The sequence below is a fragment of the Callospermophilus lateralis genome, chromosome 20 (genome assembly GCF_048772815.1).
Source record: "Callospermophilus lateralis isolate mCalLat2 chromosome 20, mCalLat2.hap1, whole genome shotgun sequence".
Classification (NCBI taxonomy): Eukaryota; Metazoa; Chordata; class Mammalia; order Rodentia; family Sciuridae; genus Callospermophilus; species Callospermophilus lateralis.
The window spans coordinates 7590511-7616277 of NC_135324.1; the positions used below are offsets into that span (position 1 = coordinate 7590511).

General features: G+C 49.2%; 1 protein-coding gene across 2 annotated transcripts; it reads left to right on the plus strand.

The window, feature by feature from the left end:
* The first annotated feature begins 227 nt into the window (after positions 1-227).
* Ssuh2 (ssu-2 homolog) lies at positions 228-24055 on the plus strand. 2 transcript variants are annotated; one of them, XM_076841233.1, is made up of 12 exons: positions 228-255; positions 8605-8700; positions 9069-9150; positions 10772-10904; positions 12043-12103; positions 13214-13338; positions 14720-14782; positions 16366-16451; positions 17018-17110; positions 17619-17724; positions 19537-19644; positions 23909-24055. In XM_076841233.1, exons 1-12 carry the CDS (start codon positions 228-230, stop codon positions 24053-24055), a joined length of 1128 nt encoding a protein of 375 aa, XP_076697348.1. The 2 variants fall into 2 exon arrangements, with proteins under 2 accessions (XP_076697348.1, XP_076697350.1); XM_076841235.1 differs by having other exon boundaries at positions 10775-10904.
* Positions 24056-25767: the final 1712 nt, after the last annotated feature.

Genomic DNA, 25767 nt, shown 5'->3' on the forward strand with positions numbered 1-25767 from the left:
ATCCACAAGCAAGTGGCAAGCCAGAGGCTCTTGTGGGGAGGAACCCCAAGCACACGTGGAGTGGGTGCCAGGCAGCCTCTCTGATGGACACGGTGGCTTTGCCTCTGTTGTATGCAAATCAGGTAACAATGGGCCTGACGTTCTGGGAGGGGCCCAAGGGTGGCCCCTTAGATTCCTGCAGCTGGCCTTCGGGAACGCAGACACTGTCTTGACTGGAGGTCTAGACCATGGACAGGGACCTGAGTGAAGACGACAGTAAGTAGAGGGTCAGGGCTGGTGTGGGTGCCTGTCCTCCGTAGCCAGCACTGAACAAGACCCTGTGTCAGCCGTGAACATGTCTCGGGTCTGGGTCTGCATTGCCAATAACTTCCTTCTTTTCCTCCTTCTTGCTGTCATGATGAAGCTCATTTGCAGCCTGCAACCTCTTCTTCTATTGTGTGCTTCTAGACAATGAAGAAGGACTGGCAAAAATGAACAGGAACTTTTAACAAGGACCTTTCTTGCTACCCATTTGGGAGGACGTGCAGCCTCGTGCTCTTTCTTTTTCCTTTCTCTGGTTCTCACCTTCCCACAACCCCAGCCAAACATAAGCATGAATATCGGGGTTCTTACTTTGATCACATTCTTAGATGAGGTTAATTTCGTAGACACGGTTAATTTTTGTAGTAAAGTCTTTATGTAGGACCTGCCTGAAGCAAAAGCCTGCTCGTTCATGAGTGCTGGGGAAATACAGCCCTGGTGACCCTATTCTGTCATCCCTAGGACAGAAGTACAATGGAATTTAAAGACTAATTTAAAACATAAGGAAGGAAATGGTATTTTAGGAAGAAATGTGCTATGTTTAAAACAGGAAATTTTTCATACTGTTTTGGAATGGGTAATGAGACAGAACATAAAACACGGACGCTGGGGCACTGGGAGGCCAGGTTCAAGTCCTGGTTCTGATTTAAAGGGGTTCTGTGATCTTGGGCAAGTAAAATGACTTATCAGAGCCTCAGTTCCCCCAACTACAGAAAGGATCAGGAGTCCTTTATTTGAGGACCCCAAGGGTGGCGACAAGATGTCATGTAAATGTAGTATTTGCAGAGTGTTGAGGGGTCTGTGTCTTTCATCTGAATCCTACAGGGGCTTGTGACACAAATACATTGTCATTGTCACTGGACCTGATGACCTTGAAGGTCCTTTGCAGGTCTGACACTCCATTGTCTTTAATGTTGGTATGTTTTAAGATTGAAATAGAGCCAGGTGCGGTGGTGCACGCCTGTAATCTCAACAGCTCCGGAGGCTGAGGCAGGAGGATCAGGAGTTGAAAGCCAGCCTCAGCAAAAGTGAGGAGCTGAGCATCTCAGTGAGACCCTGTCTCTAAATAAAATACAAAAAATAGGGCTGGGGATATGGCAAGTGGTCAAGTGCCCCTGGGTTCAATCCCTGCTCCCCTCACCCCCACTGCCAAAAAAAGATTGAAATAGAATATAAAGTTTAGCTATGCTAATCTTGGAGAGAACTCAGTTTAAATTTTGTTGGATTCCTTTTTCATATTGAACTAGGAGACAGTATGGAGATATTTTTCCAAGTATTTGAGGAAGACCTAATGTAATCTCTGATCTACTGAAACGATGTGTCCATAGTCTCATTTTGATCAGTTTGTGGATGTTTATTTTACAAATAGTCTAATGAAATCTTTTCTCTTCAAACCATTTTTCATTAGCAGATTTTTCAAGGTATAATTGGAGTTTCTCTTGGTATCCATGGACTACATCAGATGTAGATTCCAATTCAAGCTCTTTCTCCCTAATGGTTGGGTAACTAGGATCAGTCATTTAACCTCTCTGAGCTTTATTTTCCTTAACAAAAACAGAGATGGTGTCATTCTGCAGGGCTGGTGGAGGATTCGTTGGTTATAAAGTGCCTAATACATCACCAGGGCCAGAGTAGGCATGGAGTAAACACTGACTGTCAGAAGTGACCAGATGATGTCCCCAGAGCTTCAAAAATTAAACTGCTATTAACAGCAATTATTATCACCTGTGAGGTTTTTGTCTGGGCCTCACACCTTTTGGTAGGCACAGTGAGAACTAATGAAGGATCTAGTTCCCTCATTGTCCTCCAAGCCCAGGGTCTGTCATAGGGTTGCCCTGTGTGTTGGCTTCAAACACCATGGGGCTAAGGTCAGAAGCTGGGGTATCTGGGTTCACCCAGAAACGATTTTTAGAAATAAAATATGAAACTAGGCACTTTTTTCCAGGAAGGGGACCCTACTGTAATACTTATGTATGTGACTTTTAAGGTGAGCAGTGTATCCCAGTTCATCTTAGGGCTTTCCCTTCTTGTCACTCAGTATTTGATCCCTTAATTTGGGGGTCCCTAATATAGGTGGCCTCAGAGAGAGAGGAAAACTTCCTTCCTTCAAAGTGGATATGGATGAAGACATCCTGGGCTGTGGCATCCAGGGGGAGATTGCCCTGAAGGCCTTTTAGCCCCCCTGCCTCTCTGCAGCATCCCTGACCAGGGCCGGTGCCTTCCTCCCATTGCTGAGCTTGTCCCCCTCTTATCTCTGAGAATATTTATTTCTGAAATTGGAGTGACATCTCTTCTACTCTTGCTCTTGATCTCAGGTGTCAAGGCTACTTGGAACATGGGTGTTCCTTATTTAAAACAAGAGCCCTTCAGAGTCTTTTCTTCTGCTTAACTTGTCACTGGTGACTTCAACAACTCTTGCTTAACCAGCTCCTGCTTCTTCAGCGATCCCGGGTGGGAAGTGGTTTCAGTTTCTAAGAGCACCATGTCCTAGCACAGAGCCCAGGAGGAAAGGTCTCCTCCCTTATTTCATACACCATATGTCCTATAATATAACTTCCTTTGTTGCAGATTGAACACCCCTCCCAAAAATGGAGAACAAGAGCTTCTTCAAGTAAGAGAGGCTTTCATTAGAGCCCCTGGTAATTTTAGGAGAGGGCTTCTCTGGCCTATAAGACCTAGGTTGTACCTCCTGACCTCTGGGAATTGGTCCCCTGGAGGAGGAGAGGTTTTAAAGTCACAAGTGACTGACCTGAGGCCACACCACCATCACCTTCAGTGGCCCAGTGCTGAATAGATGGGGCTCTTCTTTTGGATCACAGGCCAGCTCTGTTTCCAAAAGGACCAACAAAATTCTGAGCTGAAGATATGAGACTGGATTCGAGGCTGCTTATGGTGGGAAAGGATGCTGGACTTCCCACAAGGGGCCCAGAGGCCAGCATCGCTGATGACTGACGTGGGGCCTCAGTGTTTTGCACACATCCTAGTGATGGAGCCACAGCCACCAGGAATCCTGGCCTCACCTGCTGGGTCAGCCATGGCCTCATGGGGCCTGTTCAGTGTTTCCTGCACGCTGCCACATTGCTGGAGGGGATGGTGGGTCCAGTAACTCCTAACAGCAGGAGAGCACGTCTAACCTGGGGAGCCTGTAAGAAATAAACAGCTTGAGTGGAGTCATATAGAGCTTAGCAGGGCTCTCCAGGTCAGCTGTGGAGCCCTCTCTAATCCTTTGCCCCATCTGTTCCTGCCAGTATTCCCTAAGACTTCTTTTTAGGGAAAGGAAATTAAAGCCCTAAAATTAAATGACTTCGCCCCCAACACTACCTGGTGGGCTTGGTATTTTGTGCTAAGCTTGGGCCTGCAGAATGAGGGTAAATCAAACACCTCCTACCTCACAGTGCTCAAAGTCTGGTGGGACCCCAAGTGGACATTTTATAAAGAATGTGTCAGAACAAATTATGAGCACACAGGAGCTACTATGTATAAATTAGAATATGCTGATAAAATTGTTTTTAAAAAAGAATTCTTAAAAGCCATCTAGCAAAAACAACAATAGGAAGAGAGAGAGAGAGTACTGAAGGGGCGCTTGGGGGTGCCAAGGACAGGAACAGCCAGAAAAAAGCTGGGAGGAATGGCCTGTATACCAGTGAGGGCAAATGCAAATGCAGTGTCACAAAGTCACAGGTCACTCCTGGAAACGCAGGGACAGACCATAGAAAATCCAGGTGCCCCTCCATGGCCCTATTTTGGCAAAATGGAGCTCTTTCCGGTGCATGGATTTTGCATCCCAGATAGCTGTAAAGCAGCTGCAAATCATAATCCCAAATAATTTTTTAAAATCACAAATCATGAGCCTTTATAATTAAAACAAAATATTGTAATGTTCGCTTCGTTTTCTCCTGCAGTGGCAGAGACCTGCACAGTGTAGAACAGGACCTCCCCGGGTCTTAGTTCCCCATTTCTCTTCATTTTGCTCTTGGCATTTTGGTCTTGCCATATTGTGGGCATTTGCTCCTCTAAATGTTTTTCTTGTGTCTCCCACCCCAAAGCACCGACACTTCTCTCTCTGGCCTCAAGCAAGCCTACCTCCCTCCTTCCATCTTTCTGCATTTATCTTTATTGACATCTCCCTTTTCCTCACCCAGGTCTGGATATCCTAGGAAGACTTTTCCCTGGCATGTGGACAGATGAGAATCCACTTTTCCTGACCCTAGATAGGGGCCCAAGTAGGGGCCTAGGTAGTGTCAAGCTCAGTAATCATGAGCCTCTGCAGGGTTCAAATGGGGGGGGGGTGCTGTGGTCAGGTTTCTTAGCCTCTCCAGGAAGTCCTTTAAATATTGTGGCTAATCATTTTCTCATTTGTTCTTCTTTGCAAAACAGATCTCCTTTCTTCTTCTTTTTAATGTTTCAATCATTGGAAATCAGCTTTTAAAATTTATTTTTATTTATGGTAAAATATACGTGACATAACTTTTGCTATCTTAGCAGTTTGTTTGTTTGTTCGGAGGGGGAGGGTTTACTGAGGATTGATGTGGCTCTTAACCACTGGGCCACATCCCCAGCCCTTTTTATTCTTTATTTTGAGATAGAGTTTCACTGAGTTGCTGAGGGCCTGATTAAATTGCTAGGGCTGGTCTTGAACTTGCCATCTTCCTGCCTCAGGGTCCCAAGTTGCTGGAATTACAGGAGTACGCCACCATGACTGCTCCTATCCAGTTTTAAAGGTAGAGTTTAGGGCATTCACACTGTCCATTTCTAGAAGGCTTTTTGTCTTGCAAAACAAAAACTTTGGACCCATTAAACAAAAATTCCCCATTCTTACCCTTCCCCCAGGCCCTTGGCAACCACCATTTTACTTTTCTCTCTGTGAATTTTTTTATAGTTGTTTATTTGTTTGATTAATTTTGCTTTGGTACTAGGAATTGAATCCAGGGGTGCTTAACCACTGAGCCATATCCCCAGCTCTATTTTGTATTTTATTTAGAGACATGATCTCAATCAGTTTCTTAGGCCTCCCTAAATGGCTGAGGCTGGCTTTGAACTCGCCATCTCCTGTCTCAGCCTCACGAACTGCTGGAATGACAGGCATGTATCACCAGGCCCAACTTCTCTGTGAATTTGACCATCAGACTATTTCTTGCACAATTTTAAGTATAATTCAAATCATAACACATTTTTGCACACCAGCTATATGTCCACCTTGTTTGACACTCTGTGCACGGAACACTTATATGTCTCTACTGCATGCCTACCCTTTGTTGGGGTATACAAGAGGGGCCTTTCTCTCAAAGGGGCTGTCATACCTGTTGAAGGAGATGAACTATGAAACAAACTAAAGCAAAGATGGTAGTGGTGGGGCCATTGGAGCATGATGTCAGTGTTTTTAAGATGATTAGTTTGAAATCAGGGGCAAAGGGCATGGATTCCCTTTTTCATCTGAAGGAAAGACAATGACATTTTAAAAAAGAAAAGGTTAAAGGAGTTATCCATTAATTATGTCTTCCACACAAGAAAAAAATCCTTTTATAAAAAAGAAAAATAGCTGGCGACTGGTGAGCAGAAACACTCCCTTTTCAGATGTCCTTGCAAAGTTTTCTCAAAAACCACTTGATGCCATTGCCATGGAGACTTGGAGACACACAGAGTGGAGTTCAGTAGCAAGGTCTTTGGGCTTGGAGTCAGGTCTGAGTTCTAGCCTCTATTTCTGTCTCTGCCATGAACGTGCCAGCTAGTTTAGCCAAATCACATCTCTGAGCCTCTTTTTGTTCTTCTCTGAAATGGGGGACACTGGTGACCTTGAAGTGCAGAAGAGGTCATATCTGCAGCCTTCCTCTGTGAGCCACCGGTTGCAATGTCTATTTCAGGGTGGGGTGGCCTAACCAGACAACCACCCAACACCATGGTGACAGTGACACGGCTGGAAGCCCCCATCCCAGTGCCCCACGTTAGGAGTTGCACAATGACCAGTGACGTCCACGGTCCTGTTGTGCCTGTTGGTTTTTGCACAGGAAATGACGCATCCTTCTGGGGGTCAATCTGGAGTCTTTTATTTTTGCACATAGCATAATGGTGAGATTAATTTAGCTCTGATGAATTGCAACTGCCCCAGAGGTCAGGGCGGCTCCTGGTTGATGGATAGAGCTCTGAATTTCCCACCCCTCATTCTTCCCCCCTTCCTGCTTCTTTTGTTTGGTTCCCAGCCATATGGCATTTCCATCTTCCCGTCAACGAGAGCATTAATACCCCAGCCGACCCCAAGACTGCTCTGCAGGCAGGAGCCATCCCAGGGGATGTGATTGTCTTTCTTTCTACACTTGACATTTTCTTTGTTTTTCCTCTGATTTAAAAGAACACAAAGAAAGAGGAAGACCCACCCTCCTCAAATCCAAGGCGTTCACTGAGCACTTCTTATACACCAGGCACGGGACTAGAGACGGCTCAGACATCAGTTCATTATATGGCACAAATATAATTTGCTCCATCATAAGGTCCAAAGTCTGAAATATTTCCTGCCTGACTCTTGACAGCAAATGGTTGCTGTCAGGGTCCCCGATAGCTGCATTTCTTCAAATGCTCATAAGATCACTCAAAGCAAAACAGTATCGAAGACCAAAGTTTTAATAAGAATTCCAGAAGAATGGTCATGTTTGGGACATTTGTGCACATTGTCTGGCCTCTGTGTGAGGTTTTGGGATGATGTCACTTTGCATCACCATCATACCTGGTCCTGCCTAGAAAGACACTCTCTTTATCTGCAAACATTCTTCTTCTCACTTTCATTGGTAGGTTTCCTGCAAGAGAAAACTACCTCAGAGATGGAGAGAATATTCTCAATGTCAGAGGACAAGGGCATTCCTAACTTTGAGGGGGCAGCCGAGGGGCCATGTTCATTTGTCTTAATGACAACCCCTCTTTCCTCTGCCCTTCTCCCCTGCCGCACACACACACTTCGGGATTTCAGCCTTCCTCATTCCTTGACTTTCAGATAAACCTGGGTTGCTCTCATTTAGAACAAGACCTGCTGATTAGTCTGACCTTCATTTTTATTAAACTTGAAAGCATGGGGCATGTCATTCTCTTATTTTTTGTGGAAGTAACGATATGTAGGCTTTCAAGCAGAGGATCGGCTGGGAAGTGCATCAGGTGGGGAAGTCTGACCTGAGTATAGTAAACAGCACCTCCATTTCACAGCCCGCTCTTTACAGGCCTTGTAGTGAATTTCCTGTGACAGAGTTTCCTCCTAGAAAGAAGACAGAGCCAAGGGATTCTTGCCCCCAGCACAAGGGCTTGTGGGAACATTTTTGAGAGGCAGTCAGTGGGGCAGGCATAGCACTAAGTTCCCCGTCTGGCCCCACAATTGTGTGATCCAGGAGTACTGCAGTAGCCTCTCAAGTAGAATCAGAAGTCCCTGCCTTCCATTCCCCCAGAAGGCAAAGGTGTGGCAGGTGCTTCGTGAGCCCACCATCACATCTCACAGCTTGCCTTACACTTGCCTCTGTGGACACTGAGGGCCATCTGGATCCATGCCACATCTGGCAGGTCACGATGGGGTACTGAAAGCAGATATACATGGAGTGATTTCTTAATAGTGTTTCGCCTTATGAAAAGTACCCAGAAAGAGCTGGAGCTTTGGTTTGGATCAGTGCCACCTGCTGCCCGCTGGCTGGCTGATCTTGGCTGAATCACAGCTTTTGGTGCCTCAGTGTCCCCCTTGGTAGAATGGGGGTGGGGGTAGTGCTAGTGTGTCAGTCTGGGTCACCTGAGGTGCAGGCACCACGGTGACATGAGGCATGCCAGCAAGTCCTGGGATACACTCATGAAAGGAAAGGGCAAGGAGGGTCTTTGTACTTCAGTTGGACACCTGCAAAGGTAGAGAGGGATGGAGGGACACTGAGTAGAGGGACCTCACACTGTGGTGTGGCTCCTAGGCAGCCTTGGCCAGGTCTGTGGGGAGTCCCAGAGCAAGGACTGCTCACTGGGAGGAGCTAGAGGTAAGCCATTGCACATCTCAGAGTCTTTAGGCAACACTGGTGTTATATCTCAGGATTTTGTGGGTTAGGAATTTGGGCAGGACCCTGCTGGGAGATTCTTCTGCCCCATGAAGGGTTGAGTAGGGTCACTCAGTGGTACTCACAGGCAGCTGGCTTGGAGGGGCCCAAGATGTTTTTGCTCACATGCATGGTGGCTTAGCAGGAAGGCTGGATTCCAAGAAGCCCTCTCCATGAGTCTCAGGGCCTCTCCTCGTGATTCTCTAGCAGGATAGCCTGCCTTCTCCAAGGCTCAGGATCGCTCGCTATCTTTCCGCAGGTGTGAACCTGAGTTTCGAGGCCGAGAGTCCTCTGGCACCCCCTGCTGAACTCCTGGAGAGACTGCCCAGCTATGACTGGCTTCTTCATGGGGGTGGTGGTAAGTTCTCTTTTTGGGGCTCATGTTGGTTGGTGAGGAGAATTCTGGAACAGGTTGGCTGGTGCTGAGGTAGCTCCTCTTTCCCCTGGTGGGGTTGGGAAGCCCTACATCATGGTTGGGTGGAAGTGGGCAGAAGTGGGGCATAGCCCTGTGATTATGGATGTTCCTGACTACAACCCAGCGTATGGCCTGAATGAAGCTGGTCTCGGAATCCCCATTTGTTTGCATCAGATGCACTAAATGCCGTTCCTTTCCCTCATGTTCTTGCTCACGCTCAGCCAGGCTTTCCTTCTTTTGCCTCACAAACATCTGTTCCTTGGAGCTGCACTGTGCAGCCCCTGGATCATTTCCTCCCTTTCCTCCAGGGCAGCAAATATTCTTCCCACCTTCGGAAGCCCCGGTGAGACCCCAGGAACCACCTTCCTGGTCCTCGTTCCTGGAAAACAGGTGACTTTGGGGGTTCTATGTCTGCACCTGTCACTGTTGCCCTATGAACACCCTCTGGCTGGAGGGTGTGTGTGTGTCTTAACCTGAGAGTGCATTGGGATCCATTGGGTGAACCCTCTTCATCCCAGACCCGCTGAACCAGATTCTCCAGGGAAGGAGCCTTGCAATCTTCATTTTACCAGGTTTTTCAGGTCATTTGCTTACAAAGCCAGGTTTGGAAATCATAATCAATACCTCAAGTTTGCAAACTCCAATCTGTGGGCCAAATCCAGTCCCCCCATTTATTTATTTATTGGTACTGGGGATTGAACTCAGGGATACTTAACCACTGAGCCTCATCCCCAGACCTATTTTATTGTATTTTATTTAGAGATGAGTCTCACAGAGTTGCTTAGTGCCTTGCTTTTGCTGAGGCTGGCTTTGAACTCGTGATCCTCCAGTTTCAGCCTCCTGAGCTGCTGGGCTTACAGGCATGTGCCACCATATCCCCCCGCCCCGCCATTACCATTTATTTTTATAAGTCAAAGCTTTATTGGAACACAGTCCACTCATTCATCTGGCATGGTCTATGGCGGCTTTTACACTCTGATGGCAAAGTGTAGCAGTTGAGGTGCAGACGACGTGGTCCAGGAAAACTAAAATATTTGCTAGTTGGCCCTTGGCTGCAGGAGTTTGTAAGCCCTGGGGCTAGACCCCTCACGGCCTACCTGTGTTGGTTTTTGAGAGTTCTGGGGTAGAGCTCTGGGTTTCTAGCCAGTTTTGTGCAGAAAGAAGGTGAAGCCCCAGGGGGCCCCTGCCCACTCTCTGGGTCCAGCCTCCCAGCTGGGCAGCTATGGACTGTCAGATAGGAGTCTCCTGGGTGTTCCTGGTCCTCCTTCAGTCACAAACAGCTCACCTTCTTCTCTGGACTGCCTAGCCTCTGTGCCTAGTACAAACCCTTCCTCTGTGGAGCTGCCTCGGGCCGCTGTAGCCCATGGCATCTCTGCCGCCCACTGATTTGAAAGCACGTGCTGGGCCTGGTGGGTACTGGAGACACCAGGTGTCCATGTCAGGTTCAAATGGCTCCAGGGTTGCCGCGGAGATCTAGCAGAGGAAGATATGAGGGCAGAGGAAGGAGAGGGCTCCTTCTTACTGGAGAGGGTGGGGACAGGCAGAGCTTAGCCAGGGATGTCGTGGCCTGGCCTCAGGAGAGGGTTTTCCAGGAGGAGAGGAAGCTGTTCAGAGAGAGGGCAGAGGATGGGCCCTAGATCTGCCTTCCTCCCCGTCATTACCCTCCAATACTCTAATGCAGGCTGCTCCACCTCCTCTAGTCAAGGTCAAGGTCAAGTTCTCTTAGGGCAGAAGCCTCATCTTTTTTGTGTGTGTGTATGTTCTGAGATTCTCTGAGTCCCTCTCCTGAGCCACATACTTTCACTCACATGGCTTTGCTGTCCTTTAGAAAGACCTGCTACTTCTCTCCCTGGGCATCTATTCGTGCTCTTTTGCTCGGATCACTGTCCCCAGTTGGACTCCTCGGGGCTCTTCACCCCTCTCTGGGCCTTGGTGCCCAGTTGTACACAGAAGGGGCTGGCCTGGATGAGCCCCAGGGCCCTTCCCAGACCTCTACCTCTCTGGCCCCCAGCAGAGTCCCTGTGGTGACAGAGGAGGTGGCCCGTGAGGCCCTTCTCAGCTTCGTGAACTCAAAATGCTGCTATGGCAGTGCAGCTGCTGATGACCTCATCATCCAGGAGCTGAGGCAGCAGACTCTCTGCAGGGTAAGGGGGCTGGGCTTAGCAGAGGCCCTGGACAAGGGGCTGAGGACATTGGGACAGAGGGAATATTTATGGGAAGCCAGCCAGGAGCAAGGAGTCCTGGTGGGGGACAGCGGGTGAATGGTAGCAACGTCCAATCCCTTCTGCACCAACTCTGGTCTGTACCTGGGAATCATAATGAAGCGAGTGAGCACTGTCAATCATCATTCAGATGTGTCGGGCCTCATGGAAACGCATGGCATCCATGTGTTGCCACACCCTCCTGGCCACCCTGCACTCTAGCCTTATTGTCAACAGCTTGGAGAGGAGGGTGGGAGGCCTAGAAGAGCAAAGTGACTTACACAGGAACATGCAGTAGAAGGGACGGAGCCTCAGTCCACACCCAGGTTGCTCATCCCAGAGCCTCACTCCAGCCTTCCACCAGGGGGGGGCCAACCCCAGCTCCCTCTGCTTCTCCCAGGTCATGTCCACACTGCAGAATCATTCATCCATCACTCCAGGGCCATCCTGACTCTGGAACACACTTCTGTCTCCTTCTGCATTGAAGGGGGAAGAGGGACAGCTTTTCTGTCCATATTTTTGAGTGTCACGGGACACAGCTGTCCTCTGATGAGCACACACTCATGCAGAAACACAGAGCAGCTAGATCAGGGATCTGGAGGAAGCAGCCACTTTAGAGCTGTTTGACCTTGGGCAAATCAGCTGACCTCTCTGAGCCTGTTTTCGTACATGTGAAAGGAGGAGCCAAATTCTGAGATTTTTGTAGATGAGGATCAAGAAAATTTTGACATGAGTCAGACAAATTCTTCCTAATAGGGACCCTCAGAACTGTGGACTCCAGTGGCCTGCATGTAAAGGACAACTACTGCTTCCAAACTTGCCTCATAGGACATTTCTGTGTGGAGATTCCTGGGGGCCTGAAAGGGTTCTGAATGGGAGCCTGTCAGGGGGTTTCCCAGTGCTGCCTGAGTTCTCTGCAGATGTCTCAGGGCATCATAATAAAAATCACCATTGCCAGCCATTCTAAGCAACCAGAGGGCACCATGCATGGGAGCCTGGGTGTCCCCAGCCAACCCTGGCAGATGGGCTCTGTCTTCCTAGGAACGGGAATGTGAAAGTGCTCTTTTCCCACCCTCTGTAGTATCGACTAGAGACCTTCAGTGAATCCAGGATAAGCGAGTGGACGTTTCAACCTTTTACGAGTAAGTGAATCGTCTTGAAATCAGTATGACAGGTAGCAAACGAGGCAGGGGGCTGGTGGGAAATCTCAGGGCTTGGCTCAGCAGCAGACCCGGAACAAGGTGCTCATCTGCTCAGAGCCTTGGCTTCCCCATTCCCTGTAGAATGGGGGTGAGTGGTGGATGCTGATCTTGGAGCTTCTCCCGCATTGATCGCAGTTAGTACATCCTGCCTCCTGGAAGTGGTTTGCAAGAGGCCTAAGGAAGTTCAGGGCTTGCTTTGGCTGCAGGCTGGTGCTGGCAGGAGGGTTCAGACACATGATTGGCATCTGCCCGCCTCCTGTGTCACCCTAGCCCCTCTAAGACTCAAGACTGTTGCACCACCCCCCTCATCAGCTACGCCTCCCACCTTCCACTGAACCCTACTAGAGGCTTATTATGGTTGTTTGTTTGGGAAGCCCTCTGTCCTGCCTCTGTTCTCAGGTGGGTCATTCTAGCTCCTTCTTCAAGATGGAGCTCATGTGTCACCTCTTCTATGAAGCCTGTCAGGATTTCTTGTTTGCCATCCCCTGCTCATTAGGATAGATCCATCTTCTAAGATCTTACGGTTGTTCATACAATTCTTGCCCAAAGAACTTGTCATATTTCATGACATAAAACTGAGGTTGTATGCTGTGACTCTCTGTGTTCAGAGAGGAGGAAGATGGGATGGTGAAGGGGATGGTGGTGATAAGGATCAGAGCTGGTATTGATTAATCCCTCAGTATTTGGGAGCCCTGTGCTAAGCATTTTATATATTTTTATATTTATTTTTCTCTACACTCCTATAAGGTAGGTGCCACTATGAGCCCCATTTTAGAAAAGAGACAGTTAAAGCTCAGAGAGGTTAAATAACTTGCCTGGAGTCACACAGCTAGGAAATAGTAGAGCCAGAAATCAAACCTGGGTCTGTCCAGCCCTACAGATTGAGTTCTTAATCATGGTCTCCAAGGGGGCTCTTTTATACTTAGCTGTGTAGCCCCAGAATCTAACCCAAGGCCTGGGCATGAACTGATGGCTTGGTGGTGTTTGTTGAATAAATGGAAGTTAATTTCTGATGCTCTTAGCTGCTCTAATGATCGCTCCTTTTTGTAGACCACTCAGTAGACGGGCCACAAAGAGGCGCCTCCCCTAAGCTTTGGGATATCAAGGTCCAGATCCCTCCAATGTTTCAGGAGGATACCAAGAAGTTCCAAGTCCCTCATTCTTCACTGGTGAAGGTAATGTACTTATTGGAACACGTGTCTTTCTCTCTGGGCTAATTTTTCAAGTGTGGAAAGTTTCTTCTAACTTTATCCCTTTAGAAAAGAAACCCCCAATCCAGCCTGGTGGTTTATTTGTGGGTATAAATAAGCCTCTGTTTAGAATATCCAGGGTATGGAATGTAGTCTCATACATAATTCCACACAAATTAGGGAGTGAGTCTTCACATAGCAATTTCAGAATTGTCCCCAGCCTTAAATAGTGAACACTAACATTCCTAGACCACTTGAGTGTATTTGTATCTCTCTTTTTCGATCTGACAAAAATAACTGGAGGGGTGAGTGAAAATGACATGAAATAAAAGTTAAAAACATTATTGGGATTTTCTTGGAAGTCAGTAGGGAAACAGAATTTCACTTCCATCTTTTTTGATAGAAATATCATCATGGCTGGGTGCAGTGGGACATTCCTGTAATCCCAATGACTCAGGAGGCTGAAGCAGGAGGATCACAAGTTTGAGGCCAGTCTCAGTAACTTAGTTAGACCCTGTCTCAAATTAAAAAATATTTTTTTAAAAAGGGCTGTGGATGTGGCTCAAGCGGTAGCACGCTCCCCTGGCACACATGTGGCCAGGGTTTTATCCTCAGCACCACATACAAACAAAGATGTTGTGTCCGCCGAAAACTAAAAAATAAATATTTTTTTTAAAAAAAAAGGCTGGGGAGGGAGTAAAGCTCAGTGGTAGAGCACCCCTGGGTTCAATCCCCAGAACAGAAGTATAATCATGGCATGGAGTGAGGGGAACCTGGAACAGGTATTTTATATTCTATTCTCATCTAATTCCTACCTGTTTTCACCTAAGGACTTAGCTGAATATGTAATTTTATTCTCCTGAGTTTTTATAGAGTTATGAGATGAAGAGGTCGCAGAAAGATCAAAAAAACATTCCATTCTTTTTTCGAGGGTGGAAAAGCTATTTTCATTCAGTCATGAAGTTCCAGTAGTTTTCTCGTGGCCTTTCACAAACATGGCGTCCATTCTGTGTGGCCCCTCTTCCTGAAGACCACTTTTAGCCATGATAGGCAGATGTCATCAGACTTTGCAGTGTAGCCCGGTGGGAAGTCGTGGGGTGTGAGTTAGCCCAGAGTAAACTCTGAGAGCCCCCTTCTTGGCCCACAGGATGGAGGGGGCGGGGGCCTGCAGGCAGTGATAACTCAGTGTCCTTGACTTGGCCTTCAAAGCCTTTGGGGATCCTGGTCAAATGGGAAGGACCGTACCTTCCTCATCCTGTCTTCCTATCCCTGTTCTCAACGGGCACTTCTATGCAGGATGGTGACATCACGGGGCAGGGGGCTGGTGCTTGGGAAACTGGACCTAAGGAGAGAGTCTCACTTTCAGGAATGTCACAAATGTCATGGGCGTGGCCGGTACAAGTGCAGTGGCTGCCACGGGTCTGGCATGGTGAGTCACATATGGGCCACTGGTGAGTGAGTACTTGTGTGTGGGAGGGAGGGACATGGGAGAGGAGGGCTGGGCTGGGGCTGTGGGGCTCCCTGTGCATCATCTTCCCTTTCTGGGCCGCCATTTTTTTCCATCTGTCCAATGGGAAACATAGCTGGGGTCATCTCTAATGACCTTCACAGTTTGACATTCTAGATGTAAGTGTTCTCTCCCGTCTGATTCATCTCCCAGTATTCACTGAGCACCTGCTTACTGCTTGGCCTTATAAGAGGACTGAGACCTGGGGTCCTTCGCATCAGGGACGCCCTCTGTGGGGGACAGTGACAAGCCATCAGCATTTGTAGCCCAGGGTGATGAGGGCTTTGATAGATAAGGTAGACAGGTGCCTTGTACCGGTTTCCCAGGGCTGCTCTAATGAATTAGCACATCTGGGTGGCTTAAAACAACAGAGATCTATTGTCCCCCAGTTCTGGCAGCCAGAATTGCAAAACCCAGGCATGGGCAGGTGTGTTCTGGAAGGCTCTGAAGGAGGGGCTGTCCATGCCTCTTTCCCAGCTGCCCACAGTCCTTGGTATCCCACTGGGTGGCTGCAGCACTGCCGTCCCTGCCTCTGTTGTCCACTAGCCTCCTTCCTGGGGTGTCTTTTCATCTTCATCTGTTCTTCTGAGGACACTAGTCATTGGAGTGGGGGCCCAGGCTGGTCTGGATGAGGCCGTTGAACCTCGTCTTAACCAAAGACATCTGCAAAGACCATTTCCAAATAAGGTCATGTGCTGCGGCTCCAGGGCACTTGAGTGGGGTTGAGTTTGAATCCAGCCCAGCGCAGGCCTGGAGCAAGGCGACCAGGCTCTTGGGCCATCAGTCTTCCTCTCTGAAACTTTCAGGGCTGTGCCTGGGAGTAGAACCAGACTCCCCATGTGTTCTCCACTCTGCCAGTTCGAGTCTAATCTTTGGACACCTACTGACGACTTCATCCTAAAATATGTCCAGTCAGCCCTCCACCCTTTCCGTGGCCCATTTCCCCCCGCTGGGTGCTGACCTCCCACCCACTCACACACTGTGTTTTCCATCAGTAGCCTGTGCCTGGCTTTTCTCTGTTCCCTCCTGTGTCCTTATCCCTGCTACCTGCCTCCTTGGCTGTCCCAGGACACCCTCCCCTATGGTCTTTCTGTTCCTTCCTCCACTCCTGCTCTTCCTGCTTCTCACTGGGCAATGCCTGAGCCACTTCTGGGGCCACTGTCAAAGGGGATCTCCCTCACTCCCTCTTTCCTGCCCCCAGTTCCAACACCAGGTCCCCAGCCGGCCACTCTGCTCCCAGCTCCCTGTCCACACTTGGTTGGGGAAGGTCTCTAGGGTTGTGGGAATCAGAGAGAAGGAGGGGAGGCTGATATCTCAGAAGAAACATCCCCAACTGAGGACGTGGAGTCTTTGAAAGCTGTAACTGGAAGGGTCCCATGTTCCACGAAGGGACTGTGGCCCAGGAGGCAGGGAGTCACTTGTGCTAACGTCACCAGGCTGGTCTTGGGAGGGTCTTGGCCTTGCTGCCAGGAGCCAGTGGGGCTGAGGCTGTGGTGTGTCTCCAGGTGAGGTGCCCGACCTGCAGTGGAGCCAAGCGCAAAGCCAGGCAGCCCCAGAGGTGTCAGATGTGTTCGGGCTCTGGCAGACGCAGGTAAGAGACCGTGGGCGTCCATGGCATGCAGGCCAAGGGTCTCATGTACTGGCTTTCTTGCTTTTTACCCTCTGCTCATCTAGAAGGGGGCAGGCGCCTGTCTTGTTCCTGCTATGTCCATAGGGGTGTATTTCTGGGATGGCTTCAGGTTGAGCTGGATCCAGGGGCTTCAACAATGTCACCAGGCTGGAGTGGTGGAGATAGCTTCAGCCTTAGGAATCCCAGTAGACAAGAATGCTCTTTCCCTGATAATCTCAATAGTTGTCATAGGATGGGTCTCAGTGCATTCACCTGGGTCCTGTGTTTGCTTGTATCAGTTATCATTGCCAGAGATGGAAGGATTGACCAGGCTGGGATCCTAAGCTGGTCAAAGTAGGGTGGGAGGGCAAAGCCCAAGAACCAAGCAGACCAGGAGGGGAGGTCCCCAAAGACACCCTGCCACCAAGGTAAGGTGGGGAGATGGTGGCGGGTAAAAACGATGCAATCCCATCCCCATCTTCCTCTCTGAGGAAGGATTTGGGGATAGGGACCTCTGGAAGTCACCACAACCCTGTGACTGATTGCAGGTGCAGCACGTGCTCAGGAGGGGGGAACAAGACGTGTGCCACCTGCAAGGGGCAGAGGAGGCTGGTGCACTTCATCCAGCTGGTCGTCATGTGGTAGGTGGCAGAGCTCAGTGCTGGGCTTCAAGGAGGTGGCAGAGGACATGTCCCATCCTAGCTGCTGCAGAGCAACTCCATGAGGCAGGGAGCTGCCAGGACATAGAAGGGGGAAGAGTTCCCTGGGAGAGGCTGCGTGGGGTGGTGGGTCCGACAGGCTTTAGAATAGAAGGACCCAAGTTCAAATGCTGACCTTACCGCTCTGTACACAGCAGTCCCTCAACAGCTAAGTGCCTGTGTCAGGGAACAGAATCCCGGGGCCCTAAAAGCTACAGTCTGGAAGTCAGTGCTCCAAGGCATTAAGGGTGTCACCTGGGCCCTCATAAATAAGAACTCCTCAGGCTCCCCTGTTGGACTCCCGCTGCAGGGAAGCTCCCAGGCTGGGAGAGGCCCCAGACTTTCCCAGAGCCTACCAATCTGCGCATGCGCCCTCGATCCCAGGTGTGCCTGGTGACGAAGCCTAGGTTCTTCGCACCATGTGCATCACTCCACTCCTGTGTGCTTCCAGGAGGAACAGCGTGTTTGAGTTCCTGTCCCAGCACCAGCGCCATTGCCCCCGGGAGCTGCTGGCGAAGGCCAAGGGAGAAAACCTCTTTAGGGATGAAAACTCAGCGGTGAGGAGGGATTTGTGGATAGGCGACCAAAGCAGTGGGGTTCCTTGTTCCCTCCTGCAGGAGACAGCTGGGTGGGAAGATGGGCTGTGTGGGGAAAGGCTAGGAAAGAGGCTCTGGGACCCCAGGGGCTGCCGGTTCCCAGTTGAATTTCAGTCCTGGACACTTTGTCCCTGTTTCTGTCCCTTTGTACTGTCTTCCTTCCTCTATTCCTCTCCCCATCTATTCCCCTTTCTCTCCCACGAGGTTTGAGGATTCAAGTGCACAAACAAAGCAGTGATCTGGTGCTGGGGATTTCATGGAAAAAAAAAAAAGAAAGAAAGCAAAGTCCTGTCCTCAGGGCTCTTACAGTCTGGAGGGAAAATAATGGCTGTTGCCAGGTGGTGGTAGGTCTGGTTATGGTGGAACACTCAGGAAGGGTGAGGGAGCAGGCTGGGAGGGGTAGTTGCCTTAGCTGGGGTCAGGGAAGGCCTCTCTGTAGAAGGGACCTTGGGTAGAAACCTGCACACCCAGTGCATTGGGGAGTAGACTGCGTGATCATGGGAGCCAGGGGACAGCTGGGCATGGCAGAGGGCAGAGAGCAGGGCTGAGAGAGAAGCCTGGGCCTGACAGGTGCCTGACAGCCAGAGCATGAAGGATCTTACAAGCCAGAGGTCTGCAGATCTGGCCCACTGCTTGCTGTTATAAATCAAGGTTTTTATTTATTTGTTTTTTTAACCAGGGATTTAATCCGGGGGTGCTTAACCACTGAGCCACATCCCAGCTATATCTTATTTAGTGAAAGGATCTTGCTGAGTTTGTTTGGGCCTTGCTAAGTTGCTGAGGCTGGCTTTGAACTCACGATCCTCCTGCCTCAGTCTCCCAAGCTGCTGGGATTACAGGCATGCACCACCATCCCTGGCTATAAAGTTTTATTGGAACACAGCCCTCCATTTGTTTATTTATTGTCTTTGGCTGTATTCCTGCTTCTGGGGTAGAGTTGAGTTAAAACAGACTGTGTGGGCTGCAAAGCCTTCCTGTCATGGCCTTTGCACAAATTGTTTGCTGAGGGCTGGGGTGGTGGCTCAGTGCTAGAGCACTTGCCTAGCATGTGTGAGGCACTGGGTTCCATCCTCGGCACCACGTAAAAATAAATAAATAAATAAAGGTTAAAAAAAAAAAAAAGAAAAACACAATTATTAAAAAAAATGGGGGCTGGGGTTGTGGCTCAGTGGTGGAATGCTCGCCTAGCATGCATGAGGCACTAGGTTCGATCCTCAGCACCACATAGATGTAAGATACAGATGTTGTGTCCACCTAAGACTAAAAAATAAATATTAAAAAAATGTTTGCTGTCCTCTACTGCATGGACTTTGTTGGCAGACCGAAAGCTACTTGTGTTGACTTCAGCACATCCTCAGGCTCATAGACAGAGCCTGGCACTCAGTAGGCAGTTCCAGTATTGAGTGAGAAATCACTCAAATGAGTTTTCCAGCTGCCTGTGTCTGTGACCAAGGCAAATGTGGTCCCTACTGCCTCCCAGCCCGTAGCACGATGTCTGGCACACAGTAGGCACTCAGCAAGGGTTTGGGGGAAGGTAGGCTTCAGGTGAAGGGGTCCTCTTCCTGATCACAGATCTCCTCCTCTCTGTGTTGACCTTCGTGGGCCTGTAAGATGTGTGTGGGCAAGAGGCTTCCTGTGTGGCCCTGGGCTCCCTCCGCTACCTCTCTGGGCCTCCTCCTCTGTCTGGCTCAGTTCAGTCCCAGTGTCTTCCAAACCTCCAGGTTCTAATGCTCTGAATCTGAGAAAGTGAACTGATATCTCTCTGTCCCTCAGGTGTACCCCATTGTTGACTTCCCCCTGAGGGAGATCTCTCTGGCCTCCCAGAGGGGCATCACAGAGCACAGCGCCTCACTGGCCTCCTGCGCCCGCATCCTACAGCAGGTGAGCTGGAAGGGAACCTGGGGTGAGGCTGGAGGGACTGCCTGGCTCTGATCTCTCTTCCTGGGAGCGGTGACCTTTTGGGGATTGGACCTGGGGCTGTTGAACGGGAGACTCCCGGGGCCAGGCCTGGGCACTTCCTGAGCTCAACTAAAAGGGGAACCTAAGCCCTTTTCTCTGCCTGGAGGCTTTCCTGAGAATGTCAGAGTGGACCCACCAGGAGGCCAAGGGGAGGAGTCGCAGGTGAGGAACACCTGGATGCCACCCTGAACCAGTGCGGCTAATAGGGCAGACACAATGGTCAGGACCATAGGCTACCCAGAGAGGCTGAGGGTTTTATTCTGAGACATTAGAAGTTGTTGGCAGGGTTTCACGCACACAAGAGGCCTAGTGTGATTTAGAGTGGGACTCCCTGGAATTCAAATAAAGGAATGGGTTGGAGAATCAGGTCATAGGCTGCTGGTGGCCACTAGGTGGTGCTGGTGCCTGCCCTTTCTCTGGGTGTAACTGAGCTTGGAGCAGGGGTCTGGCTCTGGAGCTCTTGTGATAGCCATGGCCTGCACCTTGTGGTCAGGGTCAGACCCTGGGTCTCCTGCATCTTGATGTGACCCTGGGCCAGCTACTTCATCATCCTTTGAGTCCAGTTTTTCACTAGTACACCACCTTGGGGGTAGGGGGGTTTGCAGAGAGAAGATACTTTGCTTAAAGTGGTTGGCAATTGGTGCTTGAAATGTCCCTTTTCTTCCCAGCCCCTCTGCAATGAACATTTACACTGCCTCCTTCCCTTTCTCTTACCTCTCTTTCTCTCTGTCTCTGCACATCTATCTTATTTGCATGAGGGAAAAGGATGCATTTAGTAAAAAATAACAAGGACCATTGGGATCTAGAAGGGAATTTTGAAATCATGCAGGTGGTCATATGCATGAGAGAGCCCCGCATCTAAAGGGGCCAATAACCCCTCAGCTTTGTGCTGGCACAGTGCCCAGAGTGTCTAAACTTTCCCATGTCCAAATTTTTACATGAGACTTTCAAATTTTTAAATATTCACAACAGAATCCTATCAAAGCTATGAGCATCGCGTGGGCAGATGGGGTCACTTGGGGCTTCTGATACAAATGCATGACTTTTCCCATAAATGAGAGGAGGCCCAGAGAGGAGAGGGACTTTTCCAGGGTCACACAGCAGCTTAGTAGCCACTCAGAAAGCTACTGTAGACTTGGTATGTGTGTCACCTGCCAGCAGGATGTGGAATTTAGATCCCTTTTCATTGGACCCAGTGCTGCAGGGACAATTCACTTATGGGGTTAGCGCCTCCTCCCAGCTCTGACCCTCACTCGTGATTTTGATCCCCCCTTTCCCTTCCTTGGGCCTCGCTGTCCTTGCTTGTCAAAGGAGAGGTACTGGCTCTTGTTTTGGGTTGGGCTCTGCAGAAGCGGAGACGAGGACTTGCATCCACATCATTTTTGGGGGAAACTGAGAAGGAGTAGGGGTGGGGAAGAGGAAGAAGCCAAGAAAGGGCCCCAGTTTGGGTGACAACCTGGCCTCTCTGTGACCCCACTCCAAGCTTAAATCACCCCCAGAAATCACCCCTTGCCTGTCCACCTGCAGGCAAGGGAGTGGACTGTGTTCGTGGGAATGTGCAGTCATTGGGCGCATCCTCCTGGGCACTATCTGGCCCTTGTGTAGGAGGTGAGCTCTGTACCTCCAGGTCAGGATTCAGAAGCGTGGAGCTGTGGGCAGCTGGACACCAGACATGAGGGGTGGTGAAACAGACTGGGGGAAGCCTGGGGAGGGGGTGGCACGAGGACAACCTACTGAATGGTCTCAAGGCGGTTGGCTCTTACGGTACAGGTGAGCTATGACTTAATTACAATTAAGAGCCCCAAATCTTGAGGCATCTCCTCTGGGAATGGGCAGAGGGTGCACAGGCTCTAAGGAAGTGAGGAGACTTGGTGTTAACCAGCAACTTTAAGAGGGGGAAATCTGAGTCCTCTTTGGATCCTTCATTTGGCAGCGGGGGAAACTGAGGCCCAAGGAAGAGAGGTCAGTCACCTGCCTAAGATCACACAGTGTGAGTCTCCTGAGTCGTGTGTCCCCCCTGTAATGTACTCCCAGTGATATGAACCACCTGTGGACAAATTCTGGAGCCAGAAAGGGTCAACCAGGCGGTGTGCACATTTTTCTTTAAAAGGGAACATAATAGTTTAAGAGATCAATTCCGTGAAACATTTTTCTCCATCGGCCCTTAGTCCTGGAACCAAATATAAAGATTCACATTGACATTTTACTGAAGATGCAAAAGGTAGCAGGTGGAATCCAAACATGTGGAGACATCTGCCATTGTGCGGTGCCACAGCTGTGACACAGAAACCTAGGATCTGTTTCCTACGGGGCATGGCCAAGCTGTCAAATGACAAGATGACCACCTGATGGCCACTGAGCTCTTGAGCAATTTGTGGTCTCAAGTCAGATACCCATCAATCCTGTAATAGATAGAGGCCGGTGGAGGTGGGGATGGCGTTGCTGTGATCTCCTTTGATCTTAGTAGAAAATTCTGGAAGCCAGAGTGGTCCTGACCCCGCTGTCCAGGCTTTCTGAGCAGTGACGTCAACTCTCATTTCCTCATGCCCGAGTTGGGACCATTTTCGATGAAATTTCAAGAGAAATCTTCTGCCTTGTGTTTGCAAAATCATGATTTGGATACCAGTTTTCGGCATGAGAAGAAAACTCAGTCCTCGGATTTCCTTTGGTTGTGTCAACGACACTGTGAGGTAGTTTTCATTCCCTTTTCATAGAGGAGGAAACTGAGGCTCAGAGAAACAGAGTGCAAGATCACAAAGAGAGCTTAACAGACATTTCCCTCCCTGACCCGGATTCCCCTCTTCTTTCCCCATTGACACACTGCCCTGGCTCCTCTTCTAGTAAGAGTTGAGAGCCTGCTTTTTTTTCTTTTTTAATTTTTTAAAAATATCTTTTAGTGGTAGAGCCTGCTTCTTGAACCGCCCGCCTGCCCCATTCTCCTGGGTCAGGTTTGTTCCTGTGCAGAGAGAAGTCAAGATGCTGTGTGGTTTGAACCTGAGATCCTTCCCAGCCCCTTCCCCATGGCCTCTGTCCCATCAGCTATCACAGGAGTGCTCTGGGCTCATTTCCCAGCAGGGAGAAATTCCTGCAAGTAGTGTGTGACTGACCCTGGGCCAGTCCCACTACCTCTCCCTGTGTTTCGCATCCCCAAATCTTAGTGTGGGACTTAGGACCACTCTGTGGTCAGGGGAGAGCGCTCCCCATTCTGTTATAAGTTTCTTTGGTACCAGTGTTTTATCTTAAAAAGAGGCAGATGTCGCTGGGCACGGTGGCACTCGCCTGTGATCCCAGTGACTTAGGAGGCTAAGGCCGGAGGATCACAAGTTGGAGGCTAGCCTCAGAAACTTAGTAAGGCCCTAAACAATGTATTGAGAACTTGTCTCAAAAAGGGATGGACATGTGGCTCAGTGGTTAAGTCCTCCTGGGTTCAATCCCCCAGACAGGGCTGGTACCAAAAACAAAACAAAACAAGACAAAACAAAACCAGATGTAGGGGGAGGGAATTTGAGCCTTAACTGGATACAGCTTTGGTGAGCAGACAGGGCTTGAACTGGGGTAATTCACACCAAAAAGTTCATGAGCCCATGGGCCTTCGTTTCCCCATTTATAAAAAGAAGGGAATATTTGCGGAAGACTGCTGCAGGCAGGGTCAATCCGAAACTGTGGCAGTGGTGGGGAGGGAGGTCTGAGGACATAGCCTGACACAGCCTACCAAACTTGGAAGTTTCTTTGGTACCTGTGTTTTATCTTAAAATTTAATTCAGAATTTATAAATGCCTCCCTACTCTCTCCATGGTTGTTTTAATATATAAATCTTTTTAAAAAATCATTTTATCCTCCACCTTCTCCTAGCACCTTGACTAAAAATTAATGCCTCTGGAAGATGTTGTATTTGGCTGATAGCTTTTCATGTACGATAGAACTTCCCCAAAGATGCCTCTGTCCTGCTTGGTGAAACTCAGAAGTGGATGATGGCTAAAGATGAAGCATCAGTTTTGCCCAAAGCTTAGGTTATGGGAAGGAGCATGGTAGGGGATATAGGCACCAACTCTAGAGTGCGTGCCAACTTCAGAGAATGAACTTTATTCCATAGGCAGTAAGGAGCCGCTGAAGATTCTTGAGCAGGTGAGTGACATGAACAGAACACTGAAGTTTTTGTTTTTGTTGTGGCCATTTGTTTCCTCAGCGCCAGACCATCGAGTTGATCCCCCTCACAGAAGTTCACTACTGGTACCAAGGAAAGACTTATGTCTACTACATCTATGGCACCGACCACCAGGTGTATGTGGCAGATTACCCTGAACGATACTGCTGTGGCTGTACAATTATCTGACACAGTGGCACAGCTGTCCCCAGAGCCCACCTTTCACACTTGCCCAGGAGGACAACTCAACTGAGGTCTCTGAGTTTTCTCTGCCTTGGCTGAACTGAACAATCACACACAAACCCTGAATATCCTTCTAGAAAACTCAGTCATCTATCAAGCATCAACTCTTCTCTGGTAAAATCCATATTTAACCTCCAAGAATACAACTGCACACATTTCTTTAGAACAAATGACAGAAACACACACACACACACACACACACACACACACACACACATTTTGGCACTCAGATTGAACCCACGGAGGCTCAACCACTGAGCCACATTTTATTTTTTGAGAGAGGATCTTGCTAAGTTGCTTAGGGCCTCACTAAGTTGCTGAGGCTGGCCTTGAACTTGCAATTCTCCTGCCTCAGCTTCCTGATTTCCTGGGATTATAGGCGTGCGCCACTAGGCTGGCTGAGAGAAATAATTTAAATGGCAGGGGCTTTGCCTCTGGTGTCCAGATTAATGCCCCTGTGGAGCTCGTGGCTTTATTTTGCTGTTCCTTCTGTTAGTCTGGGTTCTGCAGGGCTGTGTCTAGTGTGACCCTCGTGCCAAGTGAACATTATTGAAATGCTTTAAGATACACACAAGTTGGCTGCCCTTAATCCAAGTAGTGCCATGTTTTACTACCTGTTCTATGGGTGAGGAATTTAGGGATGGTTTATTTGTGCCCCATGAGATATGGGACCTCACCCGGAAGATTCCAAGGCTGGGGTGGCCCAAGGAAAGGATTGAAGCCATTTAAATATTGTTTTACTCAGACATCTGGTGATTGGTGGTGATGGATGGCTGAGGCACCTCTTCATGTATCCTGGGCTTCCTCCCAACATGGCAGCTCTGATGGTGCACATTCCTTGTGCATGCCTCAGTTGAAAAAATACATATTTTTCCCAAACCAGAGAACAAACAGGCTGCATTGGATGGACTGAGAACTCTATTTGCTGATTCCTAGCCTGGGGCCCATGCAAAGGAGTTTAGAAAGTGATTTTGAGTAGATACAGTTTTTGATGTCACAGGTGGCAGCCATGGAACCTGCCCATTGAGCAAGATGAACTGGGTGTGCCCTGCATGCAGGCACTGATGGATCGAGGCTGAGAAGATGGATGGATGCCCTGAGGACACAGTGCCATGTCAGCTTTGGAGAGGATGTGTTCGGCTGGTCACTGTGTACATGGTTGTGGGGAACTGAAGGCCCCTATCATCTGGTAACTCCTGCCTTGGATGCAGAAGAAGATGCTACAGAGGGAGTGACCTCTAGCAGCCCACCTGGGTAGGGCCAGTTGATATCCTGTCTTGATGTCCAAGCTGCAGCCATCCTGCCCTCTACCCGCTCAACCCACCCTAGGAATGCGTGTGGATCTGGGAGGCCTGGTTGGGAGATGTTAAGGGGACACAAACCATCTCCCTGGGCATCCCTGATAAACCACTTGACTACTGTTTAGATGTTGTTGTTTCCTTGGGCCTTACTGAGCCACACTGGAAGGACCTGACCGATAGGTCCTGCTTGTTGACAAGAGCAGCAGGTTCCAGGATGGGAGGGGTGGTTTCTGACTCCATCAGGACTGCACAGTGGATTAATCCACTGTATAGGTTACACGTCCCATAATCCAGTCATTTCACCTCTAAACTTTCTTGCATTGTCTCACACAAGAGCTTTTGGGGAACACCTCGTAT